The 26,910-nt window shown below is 42.8% G+C and overlaps 1 protein-coding gene across 4 annotated transcripts in view; it reads left to right on the forward strand.

Moving 5' to 3' along the window:
• Window positions 1-26,910, forward strand: part of BMPER (BMP binding endothelial regulator) — a 177,140-nt gene that overhangs the window by 113,701 nt on the left and 36,529 nt on the right. For all 4 annotated transcript variants that reach the window (XM_053409549.1, XM_053409547.1, XM_053409548.1 and 1 more), the window contains 3 exons: window positions 602-647; window positions 5,575-5,904; window positions 13,122-13,458. In XM_053409549.1, coding sequence (XP_053265524.1) covers window positions 602-647; window positions 5,575-5,904; window positions 13,122-13,458 — 713 coding nt within the window. The remainder of the gene's footprint in view (window positions 1-601; window positions 648-5,574; window positions 5,905-13,121; window positions 13,459-26,910) is intronic.

The raw sequence follows: 26,910 nt of genomic DNA on the forward strand, positions 1-26,910 counted from the left end.
CTCCTGTAGTTTCAACAACAAAAAAGACCACCATTCCAACTCAAGAACCTTCGCTCTGAGTTTGGCACTTATATCTCGAAAGGAGGCTGACTCTGTGTCAAGAAATGTGTGAAGTCGTGCTAAAGTGATCTTTCAGTCTTCCTTCTTGATCCAGAATGGCACCCGGCAGCCAAACAGTGACAAAGTCTGCCACCCCCATCTCAGGAAATCCTGTGCTGGGTTTGGCAACAATATCTTGAAATTAACAATTATCTTGACAAACCTATCCCAAAATATGGGTATAGTCACACCACAGTCACATTTTCATTCAAAATGGTCCTCGCACCCAAACATCAATCCCACCTTGGGAAGCCTCATGCCAAGTTTGGAGACGTTACCTTGAGAGGTGTCCAAGCTTATAGAGAACAACAACAAACAAATGGGCAAACAAATTGCTTTCCAAAATATATAGTAGATTGGTTGCAGATTTGTATACAGATACATAGCTGCAGAAGGAAAGTTTTGAATGGCTTTCCACATTTTTCTATACTTTCAAACTGTGACCATTGCTCCAGATGTGTTCCCCCTGCCATTAAATATTGTTTATATTTATCCCATTTAGGGAAAGATCCTCAACCGAAAAGGATGCTGTCCCATTTGCACTGAAAGTGAGTAAGTTCATTCTTCACATTTTTCCAACAAGTTTTTGAACTCTTCACACACAACTGCTGTCTTGAGTGTTACTCCTGGCCTAGTCCATTTGCCATTATTGGGAGATTTTTGCCTAGCCTATTGAGCCAGAGGTTGACACCAGTTCCTTGGTTTCACAGCTACCGTAGCCAGATGATTAGCAAGTAGTCTGCTTTCTCACAAAAGACAACCCTTGACAACAAGCCCAGACGCTGAAGAAATAGTCTGGAACTAGGAGTCAATAACTCTCACTTCTTGGATTGGGGTTTGATGTTTCAAAATATTCCTGGGGAAATGAGAGAGACCCAGGTTCATTTGCGAAGGTGTGAATGTATATTATTGGAAAGGGCAATAGTCTACTTTCTCCAAAGAAAGCAAGTGCTAAATGCTAAGTCTCTCCAACGTGATTTATAAGGCAGCACGGAGGTACAATTTAAAGGCTGGTAAAAACAAAATATGGTGTATGGGAACTATGTTGGAGTACAGAAGAATATACAAAAGAGAAAAGGAAAAGGGAACAGCCCATAAACATCGAAAAGGGAAGAATTCCTTGGACACCTCCCTGGAAACAGGTTATGATTGACAGTGGCTTGAATTACTGCAGGTGAATATTTCTAAAAATATTCACCCGGACTATCCTTTCAATCACAGCTAGTCCATTAATTGGACATAGATTTAAACAGTGCACAGTGCAATTTATCGTTGCAAAATACCAGAATGATAATGAGAGAAACTTCACTGAATGATTTTCCACATAATTTAATGCAGCTTGTAGTTTTCCTGGGCTATAATGAAAATATTTATAGATGGAAAGTCAGTGGGATTAAACAGTGAGTATAGGAGTTGCTCTTTCTGAAATATTTTAACTGAATTTTGAAAGAACTATGTTTTAAATCTTGGTGGTATGTAATTTTGGTTGAATTAAGAACAATTAACTTAAATTGTTGCATGATGCTCCCTGGTGTATTATATAAACAAGAGCCCTGAGCATGTGAGAAACCAGAGGCAATGTGCCTTTACCACCAAGCAGTGGGCACATTATTGTAAAATAACAGCAGAGATATGCCAAGTGGTGCAGTCGCTTCATTAGGAACAAATTGTACTTGTAGCTGTGGGAAAGTGACTCATCTGAGGCGTTGGGAAATAAAATGGACCGCCTTGTGTTTCTGTGCTGATGCCCAGTGAAATCACTACAAGCTTTTCCAGTGACAGTGGGAGGGTTCAAAACACAATAGCCGACTTTACCACTGAGTTTTTATCTAACGGAATGATGAAGACTCTCCTTCTCCTTATTCTTCAAAGTCAGCAAGGCCTGACAAGGTGCCAAAATAAAATGGCCTTTCCAGAACGGTGGGTTGCCTCTCTCTGTAGAAGCCTTGTGGGTCGGGGCAGTAGCACTTGGAATAACAACAAGGAGATATAATGTTTTGTGCAGGTTATGCCCTCAGGCAAAGTGGGTGAATAGGAAGTTGGTTCCTAAGCAAAACAGATCCTGAAAAAAATGGGTCCCTTGACCTATGGCACACAACTAACAACTACAGCCAGCGGATCCCACCGGAAACAAAAAAAATACTACGTTGACTATTATTATTATTATTATTAGTTATTATTATTCAGTTGTGTTTTCCATCTAAGTTTTAGTGGTCTAGTAGCAGATACCTCTGATACCCTTGTGCCTCACAAGGAGAATTAAGAAGGACATGTTTCCCTTGCCTTTCTCCCAACAGAAGTCATCACACAGGGCAACCAGAGCAGTATCTGTGCCAAAACTGGGCCTAAACCCCAATTGAAATGAATCTTCACCCAATAAACATGTAAATTGCAGATGAGCAAAACATATATGCATCTTTAAATTCTGGATACATGTTCCTGGGGGCCTTGGCCATTCCAGACATGCATACATGGGTGTTTAAAGAAACTTGTACAACTGTATAAGTTATTCCTGGCATTGCATGTGCACCAAGTGTGACGCTATCCCAAAAGATCTTGACTCAAGTTCGCAGTCCTCATTCACAATATCAGTAAAGAAAAGTAATCCTTTTATCTGACTCCACTATTCTTTCCAGCTATGTTTTGTGTCAGTTAAGTGTACTCATAGAATCTCTTGTGATTAATTTCATTGATCCAGCTGTATACCTACTTTTGAGCCACCCTGTATAAATGTGTTGAGACACATTGCTGGGTTGTTGTTTTTGTACACCATGAGGAATGCAATTCAGCTTCATTCTGCCTGTGATATTCCTAGCTTTCAAATTAATGTTTGCCCCCATTTGATTTAAGGACCTGCAGCTTGCTTTGATGCTGAAGCCTAATTCACATTTTGGCCAACTGTCTCCTGTGTTTCATTTTTGGTTTTTGAAAAGCCAAGTCCCGTTGAGTTATGTATGTGTGAACAAATTACTCTCCATTCTGTTTTTTAATGTCATAGTTTTACTCAGAAAGCATCCAAATCCCTCTTAGTTATGGTTTATATAATATTTTCCTTGGCTGCTGTAAATTAGCTGCAAGCCCTGCCTCAAGAGTCTGTTACATCTGGACACTTTGGAATTAACTTGACTCTTCTGGTGTTCTGGCCCGTCTTTTCTCCACTGCCTTTTGCACAAATTGTGCGAGAGTCTTGAATTCCAGTTCTCCCCGCATGCAAGAGGGCCATCCTCCTAATATGGTCATTTCTTTCTTTTCTGTTGTGGCATGTGGGTTATTAGATACCATGAAAACAGTCCAAGAATCCTTCAGAACTCTTTCCAATAGCTAAGTAATTTAGAGTATCAACTCACCGCATCATGAGCTCCTAAACTGAGACTGCCAAGTCCAGGGACAAGTAAACTGTATGATCTTGATTTGGGATTGTGAGTGCTGGGGATGTGAAGTAAATGGCCGTTTACTTCATGTCGGTGCATATGTTGGTATACAGCTTGGCCCCATGCCTTGTAAATCTGGAAAAGGGTCTTCGTTTAGTGAAGTCAATGGAGCACAGAGGATATTTTGACAGCAAAACCGAACACATGCATTTTAAAGTCACATTCATCTGAAGGGGAGAGAATTAAGCATGTGATTCACTCTCTCTTTCAAATCAGTGAGACTTAAAAGTGCTTAAGCTCCCCCAGCATTGAGTAACTGGAGACAGACACTTCACACCAGGGATGAAGGGAAAGACTTCCTGACCCCAGAGGCTGTACCCAGAAAGATTGAGACCTAATCATCGTTTCCACTTGAAATTAAGCACTGCCTCTTCCCAATTCCTTTGTCCATCCGTCCCCTGATGAAAGTTTGGTTACACTCTGAAGTTTCCTTTTGCTGTAAAGGTCCACAGGACAGGACGCCACACAGTGAGGTGTGAGGTAATCCAGCCCACTTCATGTCTAGGACAGATGGACTCAATGTGTGGCCAGCTGGAGGACCAGAGGAAATGTCAGGAGGAGGAGGGCAGGTGCCCTCAGAAACCATACTAAAGGACTATACAGTCGTACCTCGGCTCCAGAACGACTTGGGAGTCGAACATTCTGGCTCCCAAACAATCGAAAACCGGAAGCGGGTGTTCCGGTTTTTGAACATGTTTTATTTTGGAAGCCGAGCGTCCTGCGCAGCTTCCGCTATTGTTTCCAGTGCACCTGCGCAGTGGCGTAGCGTGGGTTGTCAGCACCCGGGGCAAGGCAAGTAATTTGCGCCCCCTGCCCGGTAGGGGCAGAGAGCTGCGAGTGCGAGCGCACCCCCCCAGATGTTGTGCCCGGTGCGGCCGGCCCCGCTGCACCCCCCACGCTACGCCACTGCACCTGCACAATTGGAAACCAGTTGGAATCCGTGCCTTGGTTTCCAAACATTTTGGAAGTTGAACGGATTTCCGGAATGGATTCTGTTCAACTTCTGAGGTACGAATGTATAGTAATAAAGACTGAGAAGAGTTGAGGTTTCAGTGCTGCTTCTGTTGATTTTTCTTATTGAATTTTTAGCAGTTCTATTCAATTGCTTCCATTTTTCTGATTTTGAGACTGTCACTTGTAATTTGATTATGGTGATTCATTGGTGTTAAATGTATCAGACAAACGAAAGCCAGGACTTTCCCATGAATTATTTCTTCGCTGCTCCAATTCATACAATCAGTTCATTTGGGACATCATAAATTGTTTTTGTTTTTTTAAAGCAGTTCTGGCAATAATTATTTGAGAGTCTAGGCTACAATCCAGTACAGAATTAAGCATGCTTAAAAGTCCATCTATTTCAGTGGGATCTTCAAATGCACTTAATTCTGTGTTGGGCTGTGGCATTAATAGATTCCATTGCCTTGAATTTCTTCTCTTCCAAAGAATAGCAATGTTTAATCCAGATTGCACAGCACCAGTTACTTTTTCCTTTATTATGTGGCAATGCAGAACTTCTCCTTTACCTTTGTGATGAAACCAACTATACATGGAATGCTGTATATAGTGTTAGTTGTCAGTCCTCAATCTTCTACCATTCGTTGGATGACACTCAAATTCTAGGATTATGAAAGAGGGAGAAAACCTCCCCTCCAAACAGTCCTATATATTGCCAGAGCTGCAATATACAATTCATGGATTCTACCTCCACTTACCATTTTCTATAGTTGCAACAGTATCCTGGGGATCCTACAGACTGTGGGTGCTGATAATCTATATCATTCCAGGACTTAAGGGCCATTTCATGACGCAGTGCTCGGTTTCTCATTGAGTGTACCCTTGAAAGAAAATGCATGGTTTTCATGTCTTCTTTCAAGTGTTTGTCTCATTCACACACAAACACACACGTTTTTTAGATATATGCCTCAGTCACATTGTTTATGAAGTGGCCCAAAATGTCGGAAGGCCATTTGCATTCATTTAATACCTGCTTTTCCCAGCATAACATTTGGTCTTGATGGTGCTTTTGTTTTTCACTCACCTGCAGAGCCCGGAGTTTGCACTGTATTTGGAGACCCCCACTACAACACTTTTGACGGACGGACATTTAACTTTCAGGGAACATGTCAGTACGTTTTGACGAAATACTGCTCCTCCTCTACCCCGCCCTTCCAGGTGCTGGTGAAGAACGATGCCCGACGGACTCGCTCTTTCTCCTGGACAAAATCTGTAGACCTTGTGCTGGGCAGCAGTACCATCAGCCTCCACCAGCACCTCACAGTGAAGTGGAACGGGACACGGATCTCCCTACCTTACGACACGCCACACTTTCACATTGACTTGGAAGGCTACCTCTTGAAAGTGACAACCAAAGCAGGTGGGGCTACATGAGTGCCCTGTTTCTCAGGGCGAAGTAGTAACACAAGCGTCACATGTGGTATATGGGTGCTTTTGTTTTGTTTTGGCTCTATAAGCTCTGGCGGTATTTACATTACCTTACATTAGAGTTGTATCCCATTCTTTCAGTATAGAAGCAACACCCAAGGCAGCTACAGTAAAATAATAATAAACAATTTAAACCAAAAGCAAGAGGATGCAGGAGATGAACAGATTTCCCCATTTCCCTTCCATGCCAGTTTGGAATGTGATCAGTTTTAGGTCTACTCTGTCCCTGTTCTGGATATTTTTTGTGGAGAGGGGAATTCATCCACACACAAAAAATCACATTTAAATTGGACACATTGATCCCTAAAGTATGCATTTTCCATGCATTCATCCCCCAAAATACAAATTTGTGGTTTTCAGTGCATTCCCCCTAAAATAAGCATTTTTGCACATATTTTCTGTAAAATAATCATTTGTGTGTGTGTGTTTTCAAAAACTGATAGTATCATAGAATTCAGAGAAATGCAAAATTCAATAGATTACTGTATTCCAAATCACATATAATTTGGACCAGCAAATTAGGTTGGTTGTCTTTAAAATGCAGACTTGAAAAAAATATATATCTTCCATCCTTATATAAAACATCAGAATCAGCATAAGGATGAAGCTGTGCTCTTCATGCATGCCTCAGGAAAAATCCTCAGATAATTTCCTGGGTTCACCTTTTTAAAAAGAATAAAATTTATCAGGATCTGACAAAAGTGTCTATCCACCTCTGATGAACCAATCCATGTCTTACAATGCACAGGCAAAGTTTGTGTAAAATAAACCAAGGAAGCTTTTGCGAACACAAGGTTTCCCTTTCTCATCCCCATCAAATAAATTTGAATTATCAGAAAATTTCTACTTGACGCTTCTCCACCTGATGTCAAGGCTTACAGGCATTTAAACTGGGGATTCCAGGGTATTGGTTGCCTAGTTAATGAACATGGGCAATAAACACAGAATTGACTGCTTTGCCATTGTGGAGTTTTGTTCTTATAAAATGACAGTAACTTTGCCAAGGGAACCTTAGGATTATCATCACAGCCCCAAAAAGCTTCTGAAGCAGCCCCAGGACACAGTTTGAAAACAACTGATCTCAGCTGTAGTTACGGCAAAAGCAGAGATCAGGAATAAGCAAGCAGTGTGCCAGAGGGGCTTGTAGAGTAGGGAATGAGTTCAGTAAAACATGTCCAACCCAAACAAACTCAGTAAAACAAAACAAATCCAGAAGGCTTTAGCAAACCCACCAGCCAACATGGCCTGCATGAAAGTTGCTTGCTGAACCAAAAACTGGTGTGATATTGAACCCCAAGTGTGCAAGGAAAGCTGTTTGCTGTGTCTCCCTGAAGTGTGGTGTTCTTGCGTAACATCTGTCTGGGTTTGCTTTCTGCCCAAATGAATTGCTTTTGCAACTGGATCCAGTCTTTTGTGTGCATGTGTATCTTGCATCATTCAAACCTGAAGCATGATTTAATTGGGAAATAGAGAACATCTGGTAGCTACTTTAAAGAAAACAGGTAAATGGGACGGCACAGAAATCTGAGGTTGCTGAATCCTAAAATTTCAAGATGCTTGACTATGTTTCATTAAATAAGTTTTATTTTTATTTTTCAAAGTTTAATCTATGGGTGTCAAATTGAAATGAATTTGAATTTGATGGGCCAACTTTCCACCCACCAGATGGTTAGAAAAAACATCTGCTCATGAACAACAATTCCAGCCTCCTTTTTCAAAAAGCAGCCTGAAGTGCCTGCTTGGGGGCAGATCTACTCATAAGGAAGGAGGCTGATCTACAAGGCTCCTTCCAACTCTATGATTATAAATACCCCAGCCTGCTTCTTTTCAATAAGTGGTGCCTACTTGCCAGACGAAGGCGGCAACTTTCCGCATGATCTAAGAGGCTGGATTGATTTATTCAAAAGCAGCTTTGAATTCCTTGACAAAAAGTGGGGTGTATTTAAAAAATAAATAGATAGACGATAGATGATAGATAGATAGATAGATAGGTAGGTAAAGGTAAAGGTACCCCTGCCTGTACGGGCCAGTCGTGTCCGACTCTAGGGTTGCGTGCTCATCTCGCTCTAGAGGCCGTGAGCCGGCGCTGTCCGAAGACACTTCCGGGTCATGTGGCCAGTGTGACGAAGCTGCTCTGGCGAGCCTGCACCAGCGCAGCACACAGAAACGCCGTTTATCTTCCCGCTATAAAGTGGTACCTATTTATCTACTTGCACTTAAGTGTGCTTTTGAACTGCTAGGTGGGCAGGAGCTGGGACCGAACGACGGGAGCTCACCCCACCGCGGGGATCCGAACCGCCAGCCATACGATCAGCAAGTCCTAGGCACTGAGGTTTTACCCACAGCGCCACCCGTGTCCCTAGATAGATAGATAGATAGATAGATAACCATCCCCTGTTCATCCCTTCCTCTCCTCCCCTCCCCGCCACTCTTAAGAATATAAAAAGGTAAAGGGACCCCTGACCATTAGGTCCAGTCGTGGCCGACTCTGGGGTTGTGGGCTCATCTCGCTTTATTGGCTGAGTGAGCTGGTGCACACTTCCGGGTCATGTGGCCAGCATGACTAAGCCGCTTCTGGCAAACCAGAGCAGCCTACGGAAACACCGTTTACCTTCCCACCAGAGCGGTACCTATTTATCTACTTGCACTTTGACATGCTTTCAAACTGCTAGGTTGGCAGGAGCAGGGACCGAGCAACGGGAGCGCACCCCATCGTGGGGATTCGAACCACCGACCTTCTGATCAGCAAGTCCTAGGCTCTGTGGTTTAACCCACAGCGCCACCTGCGTCCCCTTAGGAACATAGGAAGCTGCCTTATACTGTGTCTGACCATTGGTGCATCTTGCTCTGTAATGTCTACACTGACTGGCAGTGGCTTTTCAGGGTTCCACTCAGGTTGTCTCTCCCATCCTTACCTGGAGATTCCAGGGATTAAATCTGGGAGCTTCTGCATGCAAAGCAATGCTTGACCACTGACCTACAACCCTTCTCACAGCAGCAGCAAACATATCAAGGAATCCTGGCAGAATATGATATGGCTGGGGGTAAGTGGCAGGTGGGGAAATGGTTAAACGTCACCTCATTTCTCTCCCCCATAAATTATGCCACCTACACTTCTCTAAGTGCTTTTTAAAAAGATGTATGGCAGATAAAAAAGATGTATAGCAGAGACATCACCTTGCCAACAAAGGTCCGTATAGTTAAAGCTATGGTTTTCCCAGTAGTGATGTATGGAAGTGAGAGCTGGACCATAAAGAAGGCTGATCGCCGAAGAATTGATGCTTTTGAATTATGGTGCTGAAGGAGACTCTTGAGAGTCCCATGGACTGCAAGAAGATCAAATCTATCCATTCTTAAGGAAATCAGCCCTGAGTGCTCACTTGAAGGACAGATCCTGAAGCTGAGACTCCAATACTTTGGCCACCTCATGAGAAGAGAAGACTCCCTGGAAAAGACCCTGATGTTGGGAAAGATAGAGGGCACAAGGAGAAGGGAACGACAGAAGATGAGATGGTTGGATAGTGTTCTCGAAGCTACCAGCAAGAGTTTGACCAAACTGCGGGAGGCAGTGGAAGACAGGAGAGAAGAGAGTTTTGGATTTGATATCCCGCTTTATCACTACCCGAAGGAGTCTCAAGGCTAACATTCTCCTTTCCCTTCCTCCCCCACAACAAACACTCTGTGAGGTGAGTGGGGCTGAGAGACTTCAAAGAAGTGTGACTAGCCCAAGGTCACCCAGCAGCTGCATGTGGAGGAGCGGGGAATCAAACCCGGTTCACCAGATTACGAGTCTACCGCTCTTAACCACTACACCACACTGGCGTGCTCTGGTCCATGGGGTCATGAAGAGTCGGACACGACTAAACGACTAAACAACAACAACATGGTAGATATCCTGCTTCCCATACCTTGGCCTTCCACGGTTGATCATTTATATTGCCTCCTTTAACCAAAGGATTGATCTGAAGCATAGTCAACATCTAGAAAGCATTTAAAGGCTATCACAGCATATCCTGCTGAGCCAAGAACTCATACACCTGCTTCTTTGTCCCCTACAAAATAAAACCTCAGCTCTGGGCTTGTTCATCAGAGTCGCAAGATGGGGGGGAAGAATGTTTGTGGCTGTCTGTGGAATGCTCACAAGAGGAGCATTATTCATAAGCTCTAATTAAAAGCATCTTGAGCGTCTCTCTTCACTGCCAGCTGAGTTATGAAATTCCACTGAATTCCTGAGAACCATTCTGGATGCTTTAAATTGACTAAAATGTGATTCTCTTGTTATTCCGGTTGTCTCTTCTCTCAGCTCAGTAAACTACAGCAAGCATCATTGTCTTAGTTTTGGCAGAGATTGGGCAAACATGGCATGTAATGGTTCACTCAGTAGTGTGTAATTGAAGCATATTACTATCCAGATAATTTCCCCTTTAACTAGAAGGGCTCATATTCCTCACAGTGAATTCCACGTCTAATACTTTGCTCCTGATATTAGTGGCTGCACAAGAGCACACATGCTTAGACTGGGATCTTGCAATACTGGGATAGACAGATACAAAGTCTGCCTTAGTATAAAACATGTTGGCATATTCAAGCCATTTTAAGTTCATATGTTAAGAAAAGCACTGTGAAATATTGGCTATTCAGGGTGTTGGGCACAGGTGTTTCCCAGATCTTTTTTGAAATCTAGCTTATTTCCCTTCTGAGCCAGTTTTGCACAGATTTATGCATATGTATGTTCTGTCTGGGATGCAGGTGGTGCTGTGGCACAGAGCCTAGGACTTGCTGATCAGAAGGTCGGCGGTTCGAATCCCCGCAATGGGGTGAGCTCCCGTTGCTCAGTCCCTGCACCTGCCAACCTAGCAGTTCGAAAGCACCTCAAAGTGCAAGTAGATAAATAGGTACCGCTCCAGCAGGAAGGTAAATAGCGTTTCCGTGCGCTGCTGTGGTTTGCCAGAAGCGGCTTAGTCATGCTGGCCACATGACCCGGAAGCTGTATGCTGGCTCCCTCGGCCAATAAAGCGAGATGAGCGCCGCAAGCCCAGAGTTGGCCACGACTGGACCTAATGGTCAGGGGTCCCTTTACCTTTACTATGTTCTGTCCTGATTCGGCTTTTAAAAATAAATAAATAAATAATATTTTCTCTCAATGTATGCATCTTTAATCACACTCCCTCCCTAAAATAGACATTTTAACATAACTTTTGCTACAAATTTGTGCTGAGAATTTCATCACATAATTTGACCAGTGTGAAATCCAAATAGTACCTGCATTTCAATCCACACATTAATCCAGGAGCAATGCTGGATTCAGGTGCTTGGAGGCCCTGGTGAAATTTCCAAAAGGAGCCAAGATGAGAAAATAAGGCACAAGCTGGTTAAGCAGAATTTGTAGAAACAGTAAAAAGGAAAAAAAAGTCCTATTCTGTATATCTCCAAATGGGACAGATCTTGCACTTTTTGCCTTCAAATTTGACTAATTATTTTATATTCTAATTCCTATCCAAGAGATTCCTGCATTGCAGAGGGTTGGACTTGATTCCCCTCGGGGTGCCTCCCAGCTGTACAGTTCAGTGATTCTATGAATGGAGAACTCATCCATTCAGAATAAAAAGAGACATCAAAAATTAAATTCAAATACCGCCTATTCTTCCACATCATTCTGTTGTGTATGCAGACCCAGCCTTAGCTGTCATGCCTGCAAGTGTTAAGGATGTAGCCAAGGCTGAGATGTCTGAGCAGGTGACGCTTTGAAAAGGCAAGTAGGAGAATTGCCTCTACACCGAGCAACACACAATAGCTATATATCAGAAACAGTGAGGTTTGACTACGGAAAGCCCGCAACTTATGTGAGGCTTACGTTCCAGAGATTGTGCGTAAAGCCAAAATCATGTATGGTCAAAACGCATTGGGTGCAATGGCTGGTGGGCTTGCCAGAGTCTTCACCCCCCGGACACACAACCTCTCCCCACCCCCCTTTTAATTAATTAATTAATTAATATTAACATTGACAAGCCTGCATGGCTGAATACACATGTTAAATGCACATGAGCGGGGAGTGTTCTGTATGCCTTCTTTTGGGGGGGCAGCTGGTTCTCACTTTTTATTTTTATTTTTTTGTAATAAATGTTTATTAGGGTTTTACAAAACATAGAAATCATAGAATCACATAAATCAAACAATCACATATAACAAAACAGAAAACAAAAAATACACACTTAGCAAAGAAAAGAAAAAAGAAAAATCCACTTTTAAATTTCAAGATTCCATAGCCCTCTTTCCTGACCTCCTCACATCTCCCTTTTTTGTGTTCCTCTTTATTCCGTCAAATTCAGCAAATTCTAGCCCTCTTTCAAACCTCATTTATAATTATATGTTTCCACTTATTATGTCTCTAATTTCCCTTATCTTGGTCCTTTACTCCACCTTGTATACTTTAACATAATATTATTCTAGTCATACCCCCCTTCTCCTTTTTAAGATTCTTCTTTTCATAACTCTTTTAACCATATGCCAAATGCCATGTTACCTTCACATCCCACATCATTTTAACACTCAAACATTTTACAATATTTTTGTTGATAGTCCTTGAACTTTTTCCAATCCTCTTCCATCAATTCTTCTCCCTGGTCACGGATTCTGCCGGTCATTTCTGCCATCTCCATATATTCAATCACTTGCATCTGCCACTCTTCCACGGTGGGTAGATCTTGTGTCTTCCAATACTTAGCGAGAAGTATTCTTGCTGCTGTTGTTGCGTACATAAAAAATGTTCTGTCTTTCTTTGGCAATAATTGGCCGACTATGCCCAAAAGGAAGGCCTCTGGTTTCTTAGGAAAGGTAAATTTAAATACCTTCTTCAGTTCATTATATATCTGGTTCTCACTTTTTAACCTGCCTTATGGTGTGTGTAGGAGGAGCCATAACTCCATGGCAGAACATATGCTTTGAATGCATTAGGTCCCAGTTTCAGGCCCTGGCATTTCCAATTTAAAAGATCTCAGACTAGAAATCCTCCAAACTGGTGCTCTCCAGAGTAGCCAGTGCTAGGCTTGATAGACCAGTGTTCCAGTTCAATATATAATGTTCACATGTTCACATACTGTATATACACTGATACAGGTTAGCTTCTTTCCTTCTTGCTTTCTTTTTTAGGCCTGGAAATCTCTTGGGATGGAGACAGCTTTGTGGAAGTCATGGCTCCACCACATCTTAAGGGCAGGCTCTGTGGCCTATGTGGCAACTACAATGGACACAAGAGAGATGACCTGATCGGAGGCGACGGGAATTTCAAGTTTGATGTGGATGACTTTGCCGAGTCGTGGCGTGTGGAGTCAAATGAATTCTGTACTCGCCCTCCAAAGAAACAGTTTCCAGAACTGTGTCAAGGAACAGTGAGAGTAAAACTCCGCGCCCATCGGGAATGCCAGAAACTCAAAGCATGGGATTTTCAGACCTGTCACTCAACTGTCGACTACACTACGTTTTATCGGTAAGCTTAGCAAAGCAGGAATCCACTGAAAATCCACTGGAAATGAAAAAGAGGTTGAGGGGACAGGGTTACACAAGTAGTTAGTAAAGAATGGTAACTATGCTATGTACGACACCTTAAGGCAAAAGAGAGGGGTCGTTTCAGTCCACAGTGGGCCAAAATGTATTCTCCTCGTGTCAGTTTTGAATTACTGTTGAGGTATGTGGGACTGAAATTGCAGCCATGCAAATAAGTTAGCCAAGACTGCCAACCCCAAAATACTTTTGCTTAGCAAAGTAGGAAATAAATAAACTTGCCATTAAGCAACAGTCAATTTGCTCTGAGGAAGCTCACACTGGATATTGGCTAGTATGCTATTAAGAGGTTAATAGCAAGGAGTAGTCATCATTGTCAAGGAAACTAATTGACACTGCCTATTAAAGGTAAAGTAGCAAAACTCAACCCCAGATGACATAAAAGAGGTAGAAAGCTTGGCTGATATTTCTCTCAAAAAAATTGTTTGTTCTGTAAAGCCATTTGAAGCTAAATAGTATCCTTTTGAAAGGTTCACAATATATTTTCTAAAGGGATTTGTGCCTTCACAGCAAGAAAACGTTGCTATGCATTCTGATAGGTGGAAAAAAGGATTTCATGGTCATTGATGGTGAAGGTTTATAAATGAAAATGGTTTCAAATGATAATGGATAATTTATAGCGGGTTCCCTGAATGATCACCTAGCTGGGATTCTTACTTACCAGAGGGGACCAGGCAAGTTGCTGTTCACAAGCCTGCCCTGTGAGCATTTAAAACAGATCTGCTTAGTGAGGTTGTACTAATAGCATAATTTGCTCATTTGAGTATAAACCATGAAAAATACTTTTCTGAGATTAGCTTTATCTGCTAGGATGACAAAGGGAAAAATCAAGTCTAGGTTCATCTAAGTCCATGGAAATGTTAACACATTTCTTCATCCAAACTATGAGGACATCACTTTCTGTTTCTTGTTCAGCACGTATGTAGCCATCTTCCAGCAAATATACAACTTTTTTATTTCATTGGATTTTGGCTGGTGTGAAAGATAAAGGCGTATTGATTTTGGACTGCGCAAAGGTGGGTAGAAGTAACTGTGCTTCAGAGTTTACACATCTGTCACGACTGTGCTGGCATTTCTCCAATGTTTTCTGCAGTGAAGGAAATGAAAGGTAGAAAAACGTCTCTAAACCCAAAGTGAATATATACTAAGAGTTATGTCCAGTGCTTAGTGTTATTTGTCTGTTTCCCCCCACTTTATGTCACATTTACTGCTTGTTATTTTGGTGTAGACAAGGAATATACGTATGATTGCCATAAAGAGTGTGTTGACTGCACAAAGTGTATTGCACTTCTGGCTGCTAAACAGCATCTGTGAAAATTCATGTGTGTTATTACACCCTAATGGCCTCGCCCCAAACAAGCCTTGATGAAGTCTTCACAGATACTGCCAACAGCATGGGAGTTGCTTGCACATGATGTGATCCCACCTGTGAATCGCATGATCATATAGACAGACCCCTTTCCCCCACCTACATGGCTTCTCCCCAAGCAGCTGGAATTCAATTGGATGGAAAATGCATAATTTGGGTGGTTGGCCTCACTCACAAAGGCCACTGCACCGTGGGTTCACAACACACAGAAGCAATTCTTAAGCTTCAGACTGTGATAGTGCAGAAGACTGTGTAGCCTTTTGGAGTTCACCGATTGGGTCTGCGTTGCTCCGGGACAGGAGGAAGGAAGTCAAAATGACACTGAGTTGGTTCAAAGAGTTTATTCTGCTCTCCGGATAGCAGAAGGCACTTGCGTGGTGAGTCCACAGCAAGTCCAAAGAAATGACAAGTTTCATGCAGTATATATACCCTCCAGGCATCCTCTCCCCCTTCCCCAGCCACGTCAACTTGTATACGCAGGTTGACATCACATATGTTCCTGCTCTGGTACTCTCAACCATAAAAGGATCTTCCTTCCTGTACTTCTGACCATAAAAGGATCTTCCTCTTCCTACTCTTATCTGGGAAGACGCCATAATCTCCGGGAACACGCTTTTGGCGTTTTCCTCGGACATTGGTCTTGTGCGTATTTTGTGGTCAGCACATAAGATAAAGTTCTGACGTGTTTTCTTTGTTCCCCTGGAGAGCCAAGGCCATCCCTTGCCTTGACTGATAAAGGAGAGAACTGTTTATGCAGTTGTGTCCTTATTATGGTTTTGCTCAACGGTTCAAGTTTTACGCATTTAAAATTGCTCTCTTTTGAAAGAACAAAAGGGGGGGTTGAGTCAGTTTTTAAACTTACTACACAGAAACCCATTCCTTCAACTGGAGAGCTGAAACATGTGCAAAGGATAATAATAATAATAATAATAATAATAATAATAATAATAATAATAATAATAATAATTTATTTGGGCGGCTTCCACAGAGACCAAAAATACACTAAAATGTCACACATTAAAAACTTCCCTGAACAGGGCTGCCTTAAGATGTCTTCTGAATGTCAGGTAGTTGTTTATCACTTTGACATCTGATGGGAGGGCGTTCCACAGGGCGGGTGCCACTACCGAGAAGGCCCTCTGCCTGGTTCCCTGGATGAGATTAATACCACAATATATTATATACTGAACCTGAAGCAATGCTGAAATATAGTCCAAAAAAGAAGAAAGGGTATTTTGTTGCACTTGTGGTATTTTGTTTTCCTCTGTTGTGCTAGATCAAGAAAGAGCATTAGGAATGCTTGTGCAAGGGAGAACTGTTGCCTGTATTTCAGCAATAGTTTAAATTTTACTTCTGCCATTTTTCACAGGTAAGTGATGAAAACTGGAAATGAGGACCAGATACGGAGGAATCAGGCTTTATTTCATCAAGCACAGCATCTGCCCTTTTCTTTCCGTAATGGGGAGTTCCCCCTATTTCCTCTTCTTAAGGTTCTTATGATTAATTTAGTGTACTAAATTTCTTGACACCAGGAACAAAAGTGATTTATATCTTGGCAAAGGCAGATACCAAACATCACAGCAAAAAATGATGTGCAAAGGTTACCGTAGCTAGTTTCCTCTTTCCACAATAGAAAATAAAATTGCACGTGGCCAGAATTTTTGTAAAGGTTATGTCTTCTGAAGATTAGGTGCTTTACTTCAAAGAGCACTCTGTTGCTAAACCATTTATGACTTTAAAAACAAAAATCCAGGCCCTGCTTGATCAGAAGAAGGTCCATATTACCCAGCATCCTGTTATCCACAGTCAGTGCCGGATTTGTTGTTGTTGTTGTTGTTGTTGTTTAGTCGTTTAGTCGTGTCCGACTCTTCGTGACCCCCTGGACCAGAGCACGCCAGGCACTCCTGTCTTCCACTGCCTCCCGCAGTTTGGTCAAACTCATGTTAGTAGCTTTGAGAACACTGTCCAACCATCTCGTCCTCTGTCGTCCCCTTCTCCTTGTGCCCTCCATCTTTCCCAACACCAGGGTCTTTTCCATGGAGTCTTCTCTTCTCATGCAGTGGCCGAAGTACTGGAGCCTCAGCTTCACGATCTGTCCTTCCAGTGAGCACTCAGGGCTGATTTCCTTCAGAATGGATAGGTTTGATCTTCTTGCAGTCCATGGGACTCTCAAGAGTCTCCTCCAGCACCATAATTCAAAAGCATCCATTCTTCGGCAATCAGCCTTCTTTATGGTCCAGCTCTCACTTCCATACATCACTACTGGGAAAACCATAGCTTTACCTATACGGACCTTTGTTGGCAAGGTGATGTCTCTTCCTAAAATGGTTAAAAAGTGCAGGTTTGCACTTTTGGACCACAAACTTTATAGATGATGTGCAATTGTATTGTGTGAAAATGAGGTGAGCATCCTCGCCCTGCTGCGGGTTGATTTTTGGAGGTTGAGTTGTTCTGCAGATTTAATGTGTTATGAAAGAAGGAACATTCTGTAGATTGCAGGATTTTTGGCAGGCCCGTTGCTTTCTTTCCATTCCAATGTTTTCTGTTTGAAACCTGAGCAGAAACACTGAGCCATTTTTATCCAGATCATCAACACTCTCTTAATTTTCACTACAGTGCTTTTTAAGAGATCTATTGTTGATAAGTTTTCTGAGAAATATATCTGTGCGAGAACATTTAAAATGATGATACGTTCTGAAATACCAAAAAAGGCAATCAACCAAGCATTTCAGCCATCTTCTGACATTGTGTTAACAATGCAATTTCTGTGATGACATATTAACTTCAGTTTTAAGATTCTTTTCTTGACTTGTGATTTATTCCCTATTTAGGAATCCAAAGCATACAGCAACGCCGCTATTTGGGTTAACTTTTATGTATGCAAAACTAAAATTTTGAGTTGCAGGTTGTTTGAAAAGTGCCCAAGGAACAGTGGCACCATGTAAGGAAAAGGTACAGCTTTTAGTTCCTTTTCAAACTATAAGCAGTGATTGCATTACAAGTTTAGACTCCCCTTTAAGGTAAAGGTAAAGGTACCCCTGCCCATACGGGCCAGTCTTGACAGACTCTAGGGTTGTGCACCCATCTCACTTAAGAGGCCAGGGGCCAGCGCTGTCCGGAGACACTTCCGGGTCACGTGGCCAGCGTGACGAAGCTACTCTGGCGAGCCAGCGCAGCACACGGAAACGCCGTTTACCTTCCCGCCAGTAAGCGGTCCCTATTTATCTACTTGCACCTGGGGGTGCTTTCGAACTGCTAGGTTGGCAGGCGCTGAGACCGAACAACGGGAGCGCACCCCGCCGCGGGGATTCGAACCGCCGACCTTTCGATCGGCAAGCCCTAGGCGCTGAGGCTTTTACCCACAGCGCCACCCGCGTCTCAGACTCCCCTTTACTTTCTGCTAATTATTCTATTTAGCAAGAGCATCCTTATTAGACTACTTTTAAGGACATGCTGTGGGTTCCCTACCTACCTCCTCCTGTATGTGCTGTTCCACTTCCTGTCAGGTATATTCATGAGCCGATCTACCCCACAGTAAATCTACTTGCTTGATGGTGAGCCAGTAACAACTAAATGCAGACAATATTTTATCAGTAACCTGAACATGCACGGCTGTGTCTATATGACTTTGTCCACAGACAAAGTCTCTCTGCAAATGGTATTTTCTGGACATATTGCCAAAGGTAACACCTTCAGACTTGCTAGCACGTACTCCCTGTGTTGATTCGGGTTGGTCAGGTGGTAGAGTCACCATTGGCAGAGCATACTCCTATGATGACACCATACACAGTTGTGACTTGTGACAATTGCACACACTCCACGGTGCTGTGGGATCAGACTACAGGGAAGTGCTCGTCCACTGATAGGTTAATGTGTAGGAAATGGGTGTGCAAAATTCTAGTACAAGTTGTTAGCAAAGGGGGGGCGGAGTGGGCCACAAGCGGAAGGTAGCCTGAATGTTTGAAACTTCCCTCAATAATTTTTTGAATTTCATTGTTAAAATTAAATATTTTGTTATTTTGTCAGATTTTTGTGAAACAGAATTTACAAGAGGTTCCATAAGTACTGTCTTTTATGCAGATATAATGTCTCCATATTCAAATGCTGAAATTTTAGTCTTTCATATACCTGTTTATGTGCCTTATGGCAATGCTCCAGTTAATGTGACTGCAACAGTTAGTCCCAAATTAAGAAATCTAAATGAGACTTTATGTGTAACAGTCTCTTGTTAAGGTGTCCCCACCAATGGAGGTATTTTTCTTTTTTCTGAAATCAGTCACAGGCTGCCAAGTACCCATTAATTACAATGGTTAAATAGTATGTTCATTGGCATAGAAGAAAGTCACATACCTTGTTTTTTTAAAAGGTGTATTGCTTTTTAATCACCTCCATCCAGACACAGAAAAGTAAAAGCTGATAGGCAACATGGTAGTTGGCCTCATTTAATGTAATCAGTTTTTGAAGCACATTTGGTATGATGCAAATGCAATTAATTTATCTGTCTTAAATAATCCTGTGTAACAAGAGAAACACTGTTAGAAAAAGAGGCCACTGTGGAAAAATAACTAACATTTAAGTATGCATGGATGGAGACATACGACGTTTCCACTAATCTAGAAAATATTCATACTAAAACTAAGCAGGAAGATCTGGAATATGCCCTAGCCTTTTGAGAGGAACACAGTAATGTAGGGCGTTCCCCCTTGATTCTGCCTTACCCTCTGTGCCCCAAACATAACCTGACTGACACCTGGGGTGCACATGCAAGTCTACAGCCAATCCTGAGCACAGGATAGAAGTAATTCCCATTGAATTTAGTGAAGCTTAGTCCCAGGACTTTCATATAAGATTGGTAATTCAGACTCATGCGAGTGAAGTAGAATTTGCTTTATGCAACTCTTTATCTGTGGTACCTTCAAGATATGGAGTGTATTAAATACCTAGGAATCTATGTTGTAATAATAATAATAATAATAATAATAATAATAATAATAATAATGATGATTTATTTATACCCCGTCCATCTGGCTGGGTTTTCCCAGCCACTCTGGGCGGCTCTCAGCAGAATAGTAAAACACAATAAAACATCAAACATTAAAAACTTCCCTAAACAGGGCTGCCTTCAGATGTATTCTAAATGCACAACAGCATTAAGGGTGTGTGTGTGTCTTTTTTACATAACATTTAGCTACCACCCCTACAACTTCTACAGTTTGGTTCTGTGATTCCACAGTACTGCTCATAGAGACTATTTATAATTGCTTCTTGCTTAAAAACTTTCCTTAATATTATTTTCTATAATTTTGAACACAGTCACAGATGTTTTCAACCACCCAACAACACCATTGGCGCTTGTGCTTGCCAGTTAGGTGATATCAGGGCTCAACTCAGATTAGTATTTTTCAGAATATCCATGAACATCTGCCCATTATAAGGTATTTCATACAGTACAGAGAACTATACTTGTCTGTTTTATAGAAGTACCCCAGGAACCTTGAAGTTGGAGGAAACCCACTGCCCCCCCCCTTTGTGTTTGTGGTTATTACAGCTGTAAAACATTGAAACTATGCCAGAGGATTCACAGATGTCTCTTTCCCCATTGAGATACTGGGACTGGGATGCTGAGAAGGAGGGTGTGCGGGTTGGACATCAGATTCCGACAAGACCGCAGCGCTGGACAGACATCACTCACCTGGGACTCCCAATGGCTTCCTTCCAGTCTAGGAATGGCGTATCTCCCCTGTGACCCACTTTACGCTCTCCCTCTTTGGGAAGCTAATGATTTTTGTTGTTGCTCTTCAGGAGCTGGGAAAGAATTTATAGGGAAACCAGATGAAGAAGCATACTATTTTGTAATTAGAACTTAGAAGTTCTTCTTGGTTAGAAAAGATGGCATGTCAGGAATGCTCCTTTTGGTCCCCCCTAATTATACAATGGTACCATGTTTCTATATTAAGTAGATATGGTTTCTTAGCAGGAACACACAATTCTCTCTCTAGTTATACTGCGTGCTTGTTATTTTTATCCAGCAGAAATCCCTAGCTTTTTGGTTCATTACTCGAGTCACTGAAATCTGAGTCTGATGTTTCATAAGCATCTGCTGCCCCTCCCTGTCTGAAGAATGTGCCTGCAATTCAGAGGGTCATTTGGGTAGGTCCCTATAGGCATGGGGGAAATGCTTTTAGAAAGGTTTGGGAACCAGAGGAAGGGGCAATAGGTACTTTTTTAGGTGCCTGCATGCAGTTGAACCCCCAGAAGCATTCCCTACCTTCCTTCTAAATTGCCATTGCCTGTCACGTAGATACACTTCCAGCAAGATTCATGGTCATGGTGGCTTTCTCTACTCCCTCCTCATGCATCAGGCCAGCCTTCCCCAACCGGGTGCCCTCCAGATGTTTTGGACTCCCGACTTCCATCATCCTCTGCCAGTAACAGCCTAAGTTGGTTTAAATTATAGCCATTGAAATCAATGCAACAAGTTAGCTATACGTAAGTCCCATTGATTTCATTGAACACTAAGTGCAAATAATAATAATAATAATAATAATAATAATAATAATAATAATAATACCCCACCGATCTGGCTGGTTTTCCCCAGCCACTTTGGGCTTCTTCCAGCACATATAAAAACAAAATAAAACATCAGGCATTAAAAACTTCCCGACACAGGGCTAACCAACTTAGTATGGATCCAGTGCTTTGGTTGTGATGCTTGCATTAAAGTCCTATTTATTACTAGCAGTTGCTAGAGCAATTATCAGTTAAAAAAAAACAGAAAACCCTACTTTACAATTCTTTACACTACTTTACCCTCACTTGCCTAAGTAGAGGTTCATAACATGCCACAGAATCATAGAATCTTAGAGTTGGTAGGCATCCAAAGGTCATCTAGTCCAAGCCCCTGGAATGCAAGAATCTTGGCTAAAGCATGCATGCCAGATGGCCATCCAACCTCCAAGGAAAGAGGTGCCCAAAACTACTCAGTGTCATGGCTGAGAAAGGATTTGAAGTCTCAAAACTTTTTTGTGAGCCAGTGTGGTGTAGTGGTTAAGAGCAGAGGACTCATAATCTGGTGAACCGTGTTCGCGTCTCCGCTCCTCCATATGCAGCTGCTGGGTGACCTTGGGCTAGTCACACTTCTCTGAAGTCTCTCAGCCCCACAGAGTGTTTGTTGTGGGGGAGGAAGGGAAAGGAGAATGTTAGCCGCTTTGAGACTTCTTCGGGGAGTGATAAAGTGGGATATCAAATCCAAACTCCAGTTCTGGGCACCACAGTTCAAGAAGGACACTGACAAACTGGAACGTGTCCAGAGGAGGGCAACCAAAATGGTCAAAGGCCTGGAAACGATGCCTTATGAGGAACGGCTAAGGGAGCTGGGCATGTTTAGCCTGGAGAAGAGGAGGTTAAGGGGTGATATGATAGCCATGTTCAAATATATAAAAGGAGGAGGGAGAAAGGTTGTTTTCTGCTGCTCCAGAGAAGCGGACACGGAGCAATGGATCCAAACTACAAGAAAGAAGATTCCACCTAAACATTAGGAAGAACTTCCTGACAGTAAGAGCTGTTCGACAGTGGAATTTACTGCCAAGGAGTGTGGTGGAGTCTCCTTCTTTGGAGGTCTTTAAGCAGAGGCTTGACAACCATATGTCAGGAGTGCTCTGATGGTGTTTCCTGCTTGGCAGGGGGTTGGACTCGATGGCCCTTGTGGTCTCTTCCAACTCTATGATTCTATGATTCTTCTTTTACAAAGCAGTGGCTATCTCTAGTCTCCAAGAAAACAGATGAGCTCGCAGCCTCATTAGGACCAGGAGTCCCTGCTTCCAGAAGGCAATAGTTATATACTCTCCAAGAACACTGTAGCAGTCACGTAGATTTCAGTTGGAGCATATTACACTCTGTCAATTACACCTAATCTTGACTGTAGTCCAGGGCTTCTTCAAACTGGTGTTCTCCAGATGTTGTTCAGCTACAGTTCCCATCATACCTGAGCTTTAGCCATGCTTGCTAGGGCTGTTGGGAGTTTTAGTCCAAAACATCTGGCGGGAACCAGGTTGGAGAAGGTTTCTTTCATCCTTAGGGAAACACGGCATTGGCAACAGAGTGCTAAGTAGCACACACACTCCCCCTTTCCCATTGTGAGTATAGCACCAAGGCTTTTTCGTTCGGCTACACACAAAATCAGGGTAAAAACACCCACACTGGCTACATACAAAGCCCCCTCTAAACTACATCACAAAACAACACATTATTATACCTTATCATTTCTTCTTTTAAAAAACAAAGGAACTTTCACTCCAGGTAAGCAGATTAGCAAGCATTTTTTAGAGCACTCCACTAAGTGGCAGACTTCCTAATGTCTATGCAGAAAGGTTGCAGCATTTTAGAGAAAATGAGAGTAAGAAGCAACATGACATAAGCTTTAACAAAATTATGCATGGCATGGAGAACGTGGGTGAAGTTTTTCTGCTTCCCTCAGCGCTAGAATTTGTGAATATCTAATGAAACTGAATGTTGGAGGTTTGGGGACAGACAAAAGAAATAGTTTCTCTACATGATGGACTTCACTCCTGATGGCCACCAATTTAGATGGCTTTAAAAGAGGATTAGACAAATTCATACAGGTAAAAGCTGTCAGTGGCTACTGGCCAGTGATGGCTATGCTCTGCCCTCACAGTTGGAGGCTGTAGGTTTCTGAATACCATTTCCTGGAAACCAAAAGTGAGGAATAATAATAATAATAATAATAATAATAATTATTATTATTATTATTATTATTTGTACCCCTCCCATCTGGCTGGGTTTCCCCAGCAACTTTGGGCAGCTTCCAACAAAGATTAAAAATACATTAAAATGTCACACATTAAAAACTTCCCTAAACAGGGCTGCCTTCAGATGTCTTCTAAATGTCAGGTAGTTATTTATTTCGTTGACATCTGATGGGAGGGCATTCCACAGGGGGGCGCCACTACCAAGAAGGCCCTCTGCCTGGTTCCCAGTAGCTTTGCTTCTCACAGTGAGGGAACCGCCAGAAGGCCCTTGGTGCTGGACCTCAGTGTCCGGGCAGAACTTTGGGGGTGGAGACACTCCTTCAGGTATACTGGGCCGAAGCCATTTAGGGCTTTAAAGGTCAACACCAACACTTTGAATTGTGCTCGGAAACGTACTGGGAGCCAATATAGGTCTTTCAAGACCGGTGTTATATGGTCTCTGCGGCCGCCCCCAGTCACCAGTCTAGCTGCCGCATTCTGGATTAGTTGTAGTTTCCGAGTCACCTTCAAAGGTAGCCCCACGTAAAAGGTGTTATTGCATCCTGCTAGCAGGTTCCCCACAGGTTCCTCCCCACGAGAACAAGATGTTGGACTAGACAGGCCATTGGCTTGACCCAGCAAACTCTTCTTATGTTCTTAAGTTCTTAATGCCTAATCTGTTCTGTGCTTGTCCCATTTTTAGGTGCACACTTAAACATCTTAGGTATACACCTGAAAATGTAGCGTGTAACTGAACTGCAGTAGAATTCAAATATATCTTCCCAAATAAGAACATGGTAAACAGCTTATATCTGCTCATTTGCTTTTTCTGTGGGCTGCTGCTGGCTTTCAGATTCATAGGGCCTGAGGGGAGATTTTTCCTTCATGACCTGACTGATTGGATTTGAAGATTCAGTGACTAAACAGAAGAAGAGTGTGTTGGTATGACTGGGTTTACACTTCAGCCTATACTGACTGTAGGGAATCGCTGTTGTTAAACTCCAGACCTCTGTGATTTTGCCAGAGTGGTTCTTCAGCCCTTAAATAAATGTTGTGTACTCTGGGTATGTCTGCCTGTGTATTGGAGAAGCTAAGGGACTGAGAGATAGCTTTCTTTGTTTTCTCATTTAAGCTTTACAACCAAAAACAGCTGAAGCACCATTTGGGAAACGGATTTATATGAATTCCTCTTACTGGAAATGTTTATACTTTCTTCCTGAGAAATAGCCCAAGTGTCTTGATATTATAGCATAAGCTTCAAATCTGTACAACTTGGAAGAAAATGGAAGGGAAGAGAGTACCTTTGCAGAGAACCTTAGCGTATCATTCCCTGTGAAGAAGTTTTGAAAAATGCCTGCCATGTAGTTGGATCTCTTTCCAAGGCAAATATATATCTTTCAGAAATATTGCTGCGGACTACAGAGTTAAATACCTTTTGGGGCATTGGAGAGAGATGGGGATTACTTAGCGGCATTTGGGGAGGATGGAGGCAAAAGAAAAATCACATAGGATCAACTTAAACATTATGATTTTTTACTAAGTGACTCTTGGAAGCTGTTGGTAATCCCTGATTGATCTGTTTCAGACTTAACTTATTGTTAGGTCAGTTCAATTCTCTGGGAGGGAATTTAAAAGAAGAAGAACATACTCTGTCTGAAATAAAATACGTATCGAGTGTGCCAAATGATGGAATTAAGGCACAAAATACAGGAAATCCTTCTTAGAATTATTGATGACTAAGCTACTTAGCTTGACATTATTGATAGAAATAAATAAATATTACATTGAGTTTCTTCCCAAATGTGTGCCCTGTTTCACTTCCAGATACACTATTAGGGATACAGTGGAGCTGAACAGCCTTCCAACCCCCAACTCCTGTTGCAGCTCCCCCCCCCCCCGCAATGTAAACTTACATTGCAGGAGGGTGAGGAAAATTCAGTGCTGCGCGTCCATTAGTCCCTTGATGTTACCTCAACTTTTTGGCAGCTTCCAAAGCCACCAGGGACTGGAATAAAAATAGTTCCCTTAGTTCCTGACACCCGGAGCAAACTGACCCTGAGGCAGTTTGGATGTTCTGCCGAATAGTGAGGAGAATTTTCCATTCATCTAATTCTGGTCAGAAATAGGAGTCTCAAGAAGAGTGGTAAAATTCCTCCCATTGGAAGCTACATAACAGCAGCTTACCTTCTGATTACATTAGCACCATGGTAACTTATAACTTGGGACGCGGGTGGTGCTGTGGTGTAAACCACTGAGCCTTGGGCTTGCTGATCAGAAGGTTGGCGGTTTGAATCCCTGTGACAGGGTGAGCTCCCATTGCTCGGTCCCTGCTCCTGCCAACCTAGCAGTTCGAAAGCAAGTCAAAGTGCAAGTAGATAAATAGGTACCGCTCCGGTAAGAAGGTAAACGGCGTTTCCGTGCGCTGCTCTGGTTTGCCAGAAGCGGCTTAGTCATGCTGGCCACATGACCCGGAAGCTGTACGCCGGCTCCCTCGGCCAATAAAGCGAGATGAGCGCCGCAACCCCAGAGTCGGTCACGACTGGACCTAATGCTCAGGGGTCCCTTTACCTAACTTATAACTTGGGACGCAGGTGGCGCTGTGGTGCAAACCACCAAGCCTTGGACTTGCTGATCAGAAGGTCGGAGCTTCGAATCCCCGCGATGGGGTAAGCTCCCATTGTTCGGTCCCAGCTCCTGCCAACCTAGCAGTTCGAAAGCACATCAAAGTCCAAGTAGATAAATAAGTACTGCTCCGGCAGGAAGGTAAACGGCGTTTCCGTAAGCTGCTCTGGTTTTGCCAGAAGCGGCTTAGTCATGCTGGTCACATGACCCAGAAAAACTGTCTGCGGACAAACGTCTGCTCCCTCGGCCAGTAAAGCGAGATGAGCGCCGCAACCCCAGAGTCATTTGCGACTGGACTTAACTGTCAGCGATCCTTTACCTTTAATTTCTAACTTAGGAAAGACTGAAGTTTTTACAGGGAGCCAATGCATGATGTCAAGGGAATTGTGTCTGGTGGTGTCCCACAGGGTTCCATCTTGTCCTCCATGCTGTTGTCATTGGGAGGTTTGGAGTGAAGAATTGTCAGTATATACATATGGCACCCACTCTATCTTTGTCCATCTGAACTGAGAGAGGCCAAAAATAAAATGAAGCCAAATCCTGAGAAGACAGTAGTCTTACTTGTTCTGAGTTCTCATGTCTGGGAGACGTGGAGACCCTGCTCTGTACAGGGCTACACGCCCTTGGAAGCAGCAGATAT

The sequence above is a fragment of the Podarcis raffonei genome, chromosome 12 (genome assembly GCF_027172205.1).
Source record: "Podarcis raffonei isolate rPodRaf1 chromosome 12, rPodRaf1.pri, whole genome shotgun sequence".
NCBI classification, from domain to species: domain Eukaryota; kingdom Metazoa; phylum Chordata; class Lepidosauria; order Squamata; family Lacertidae; genus Podarcis; species Podarcis raffonei.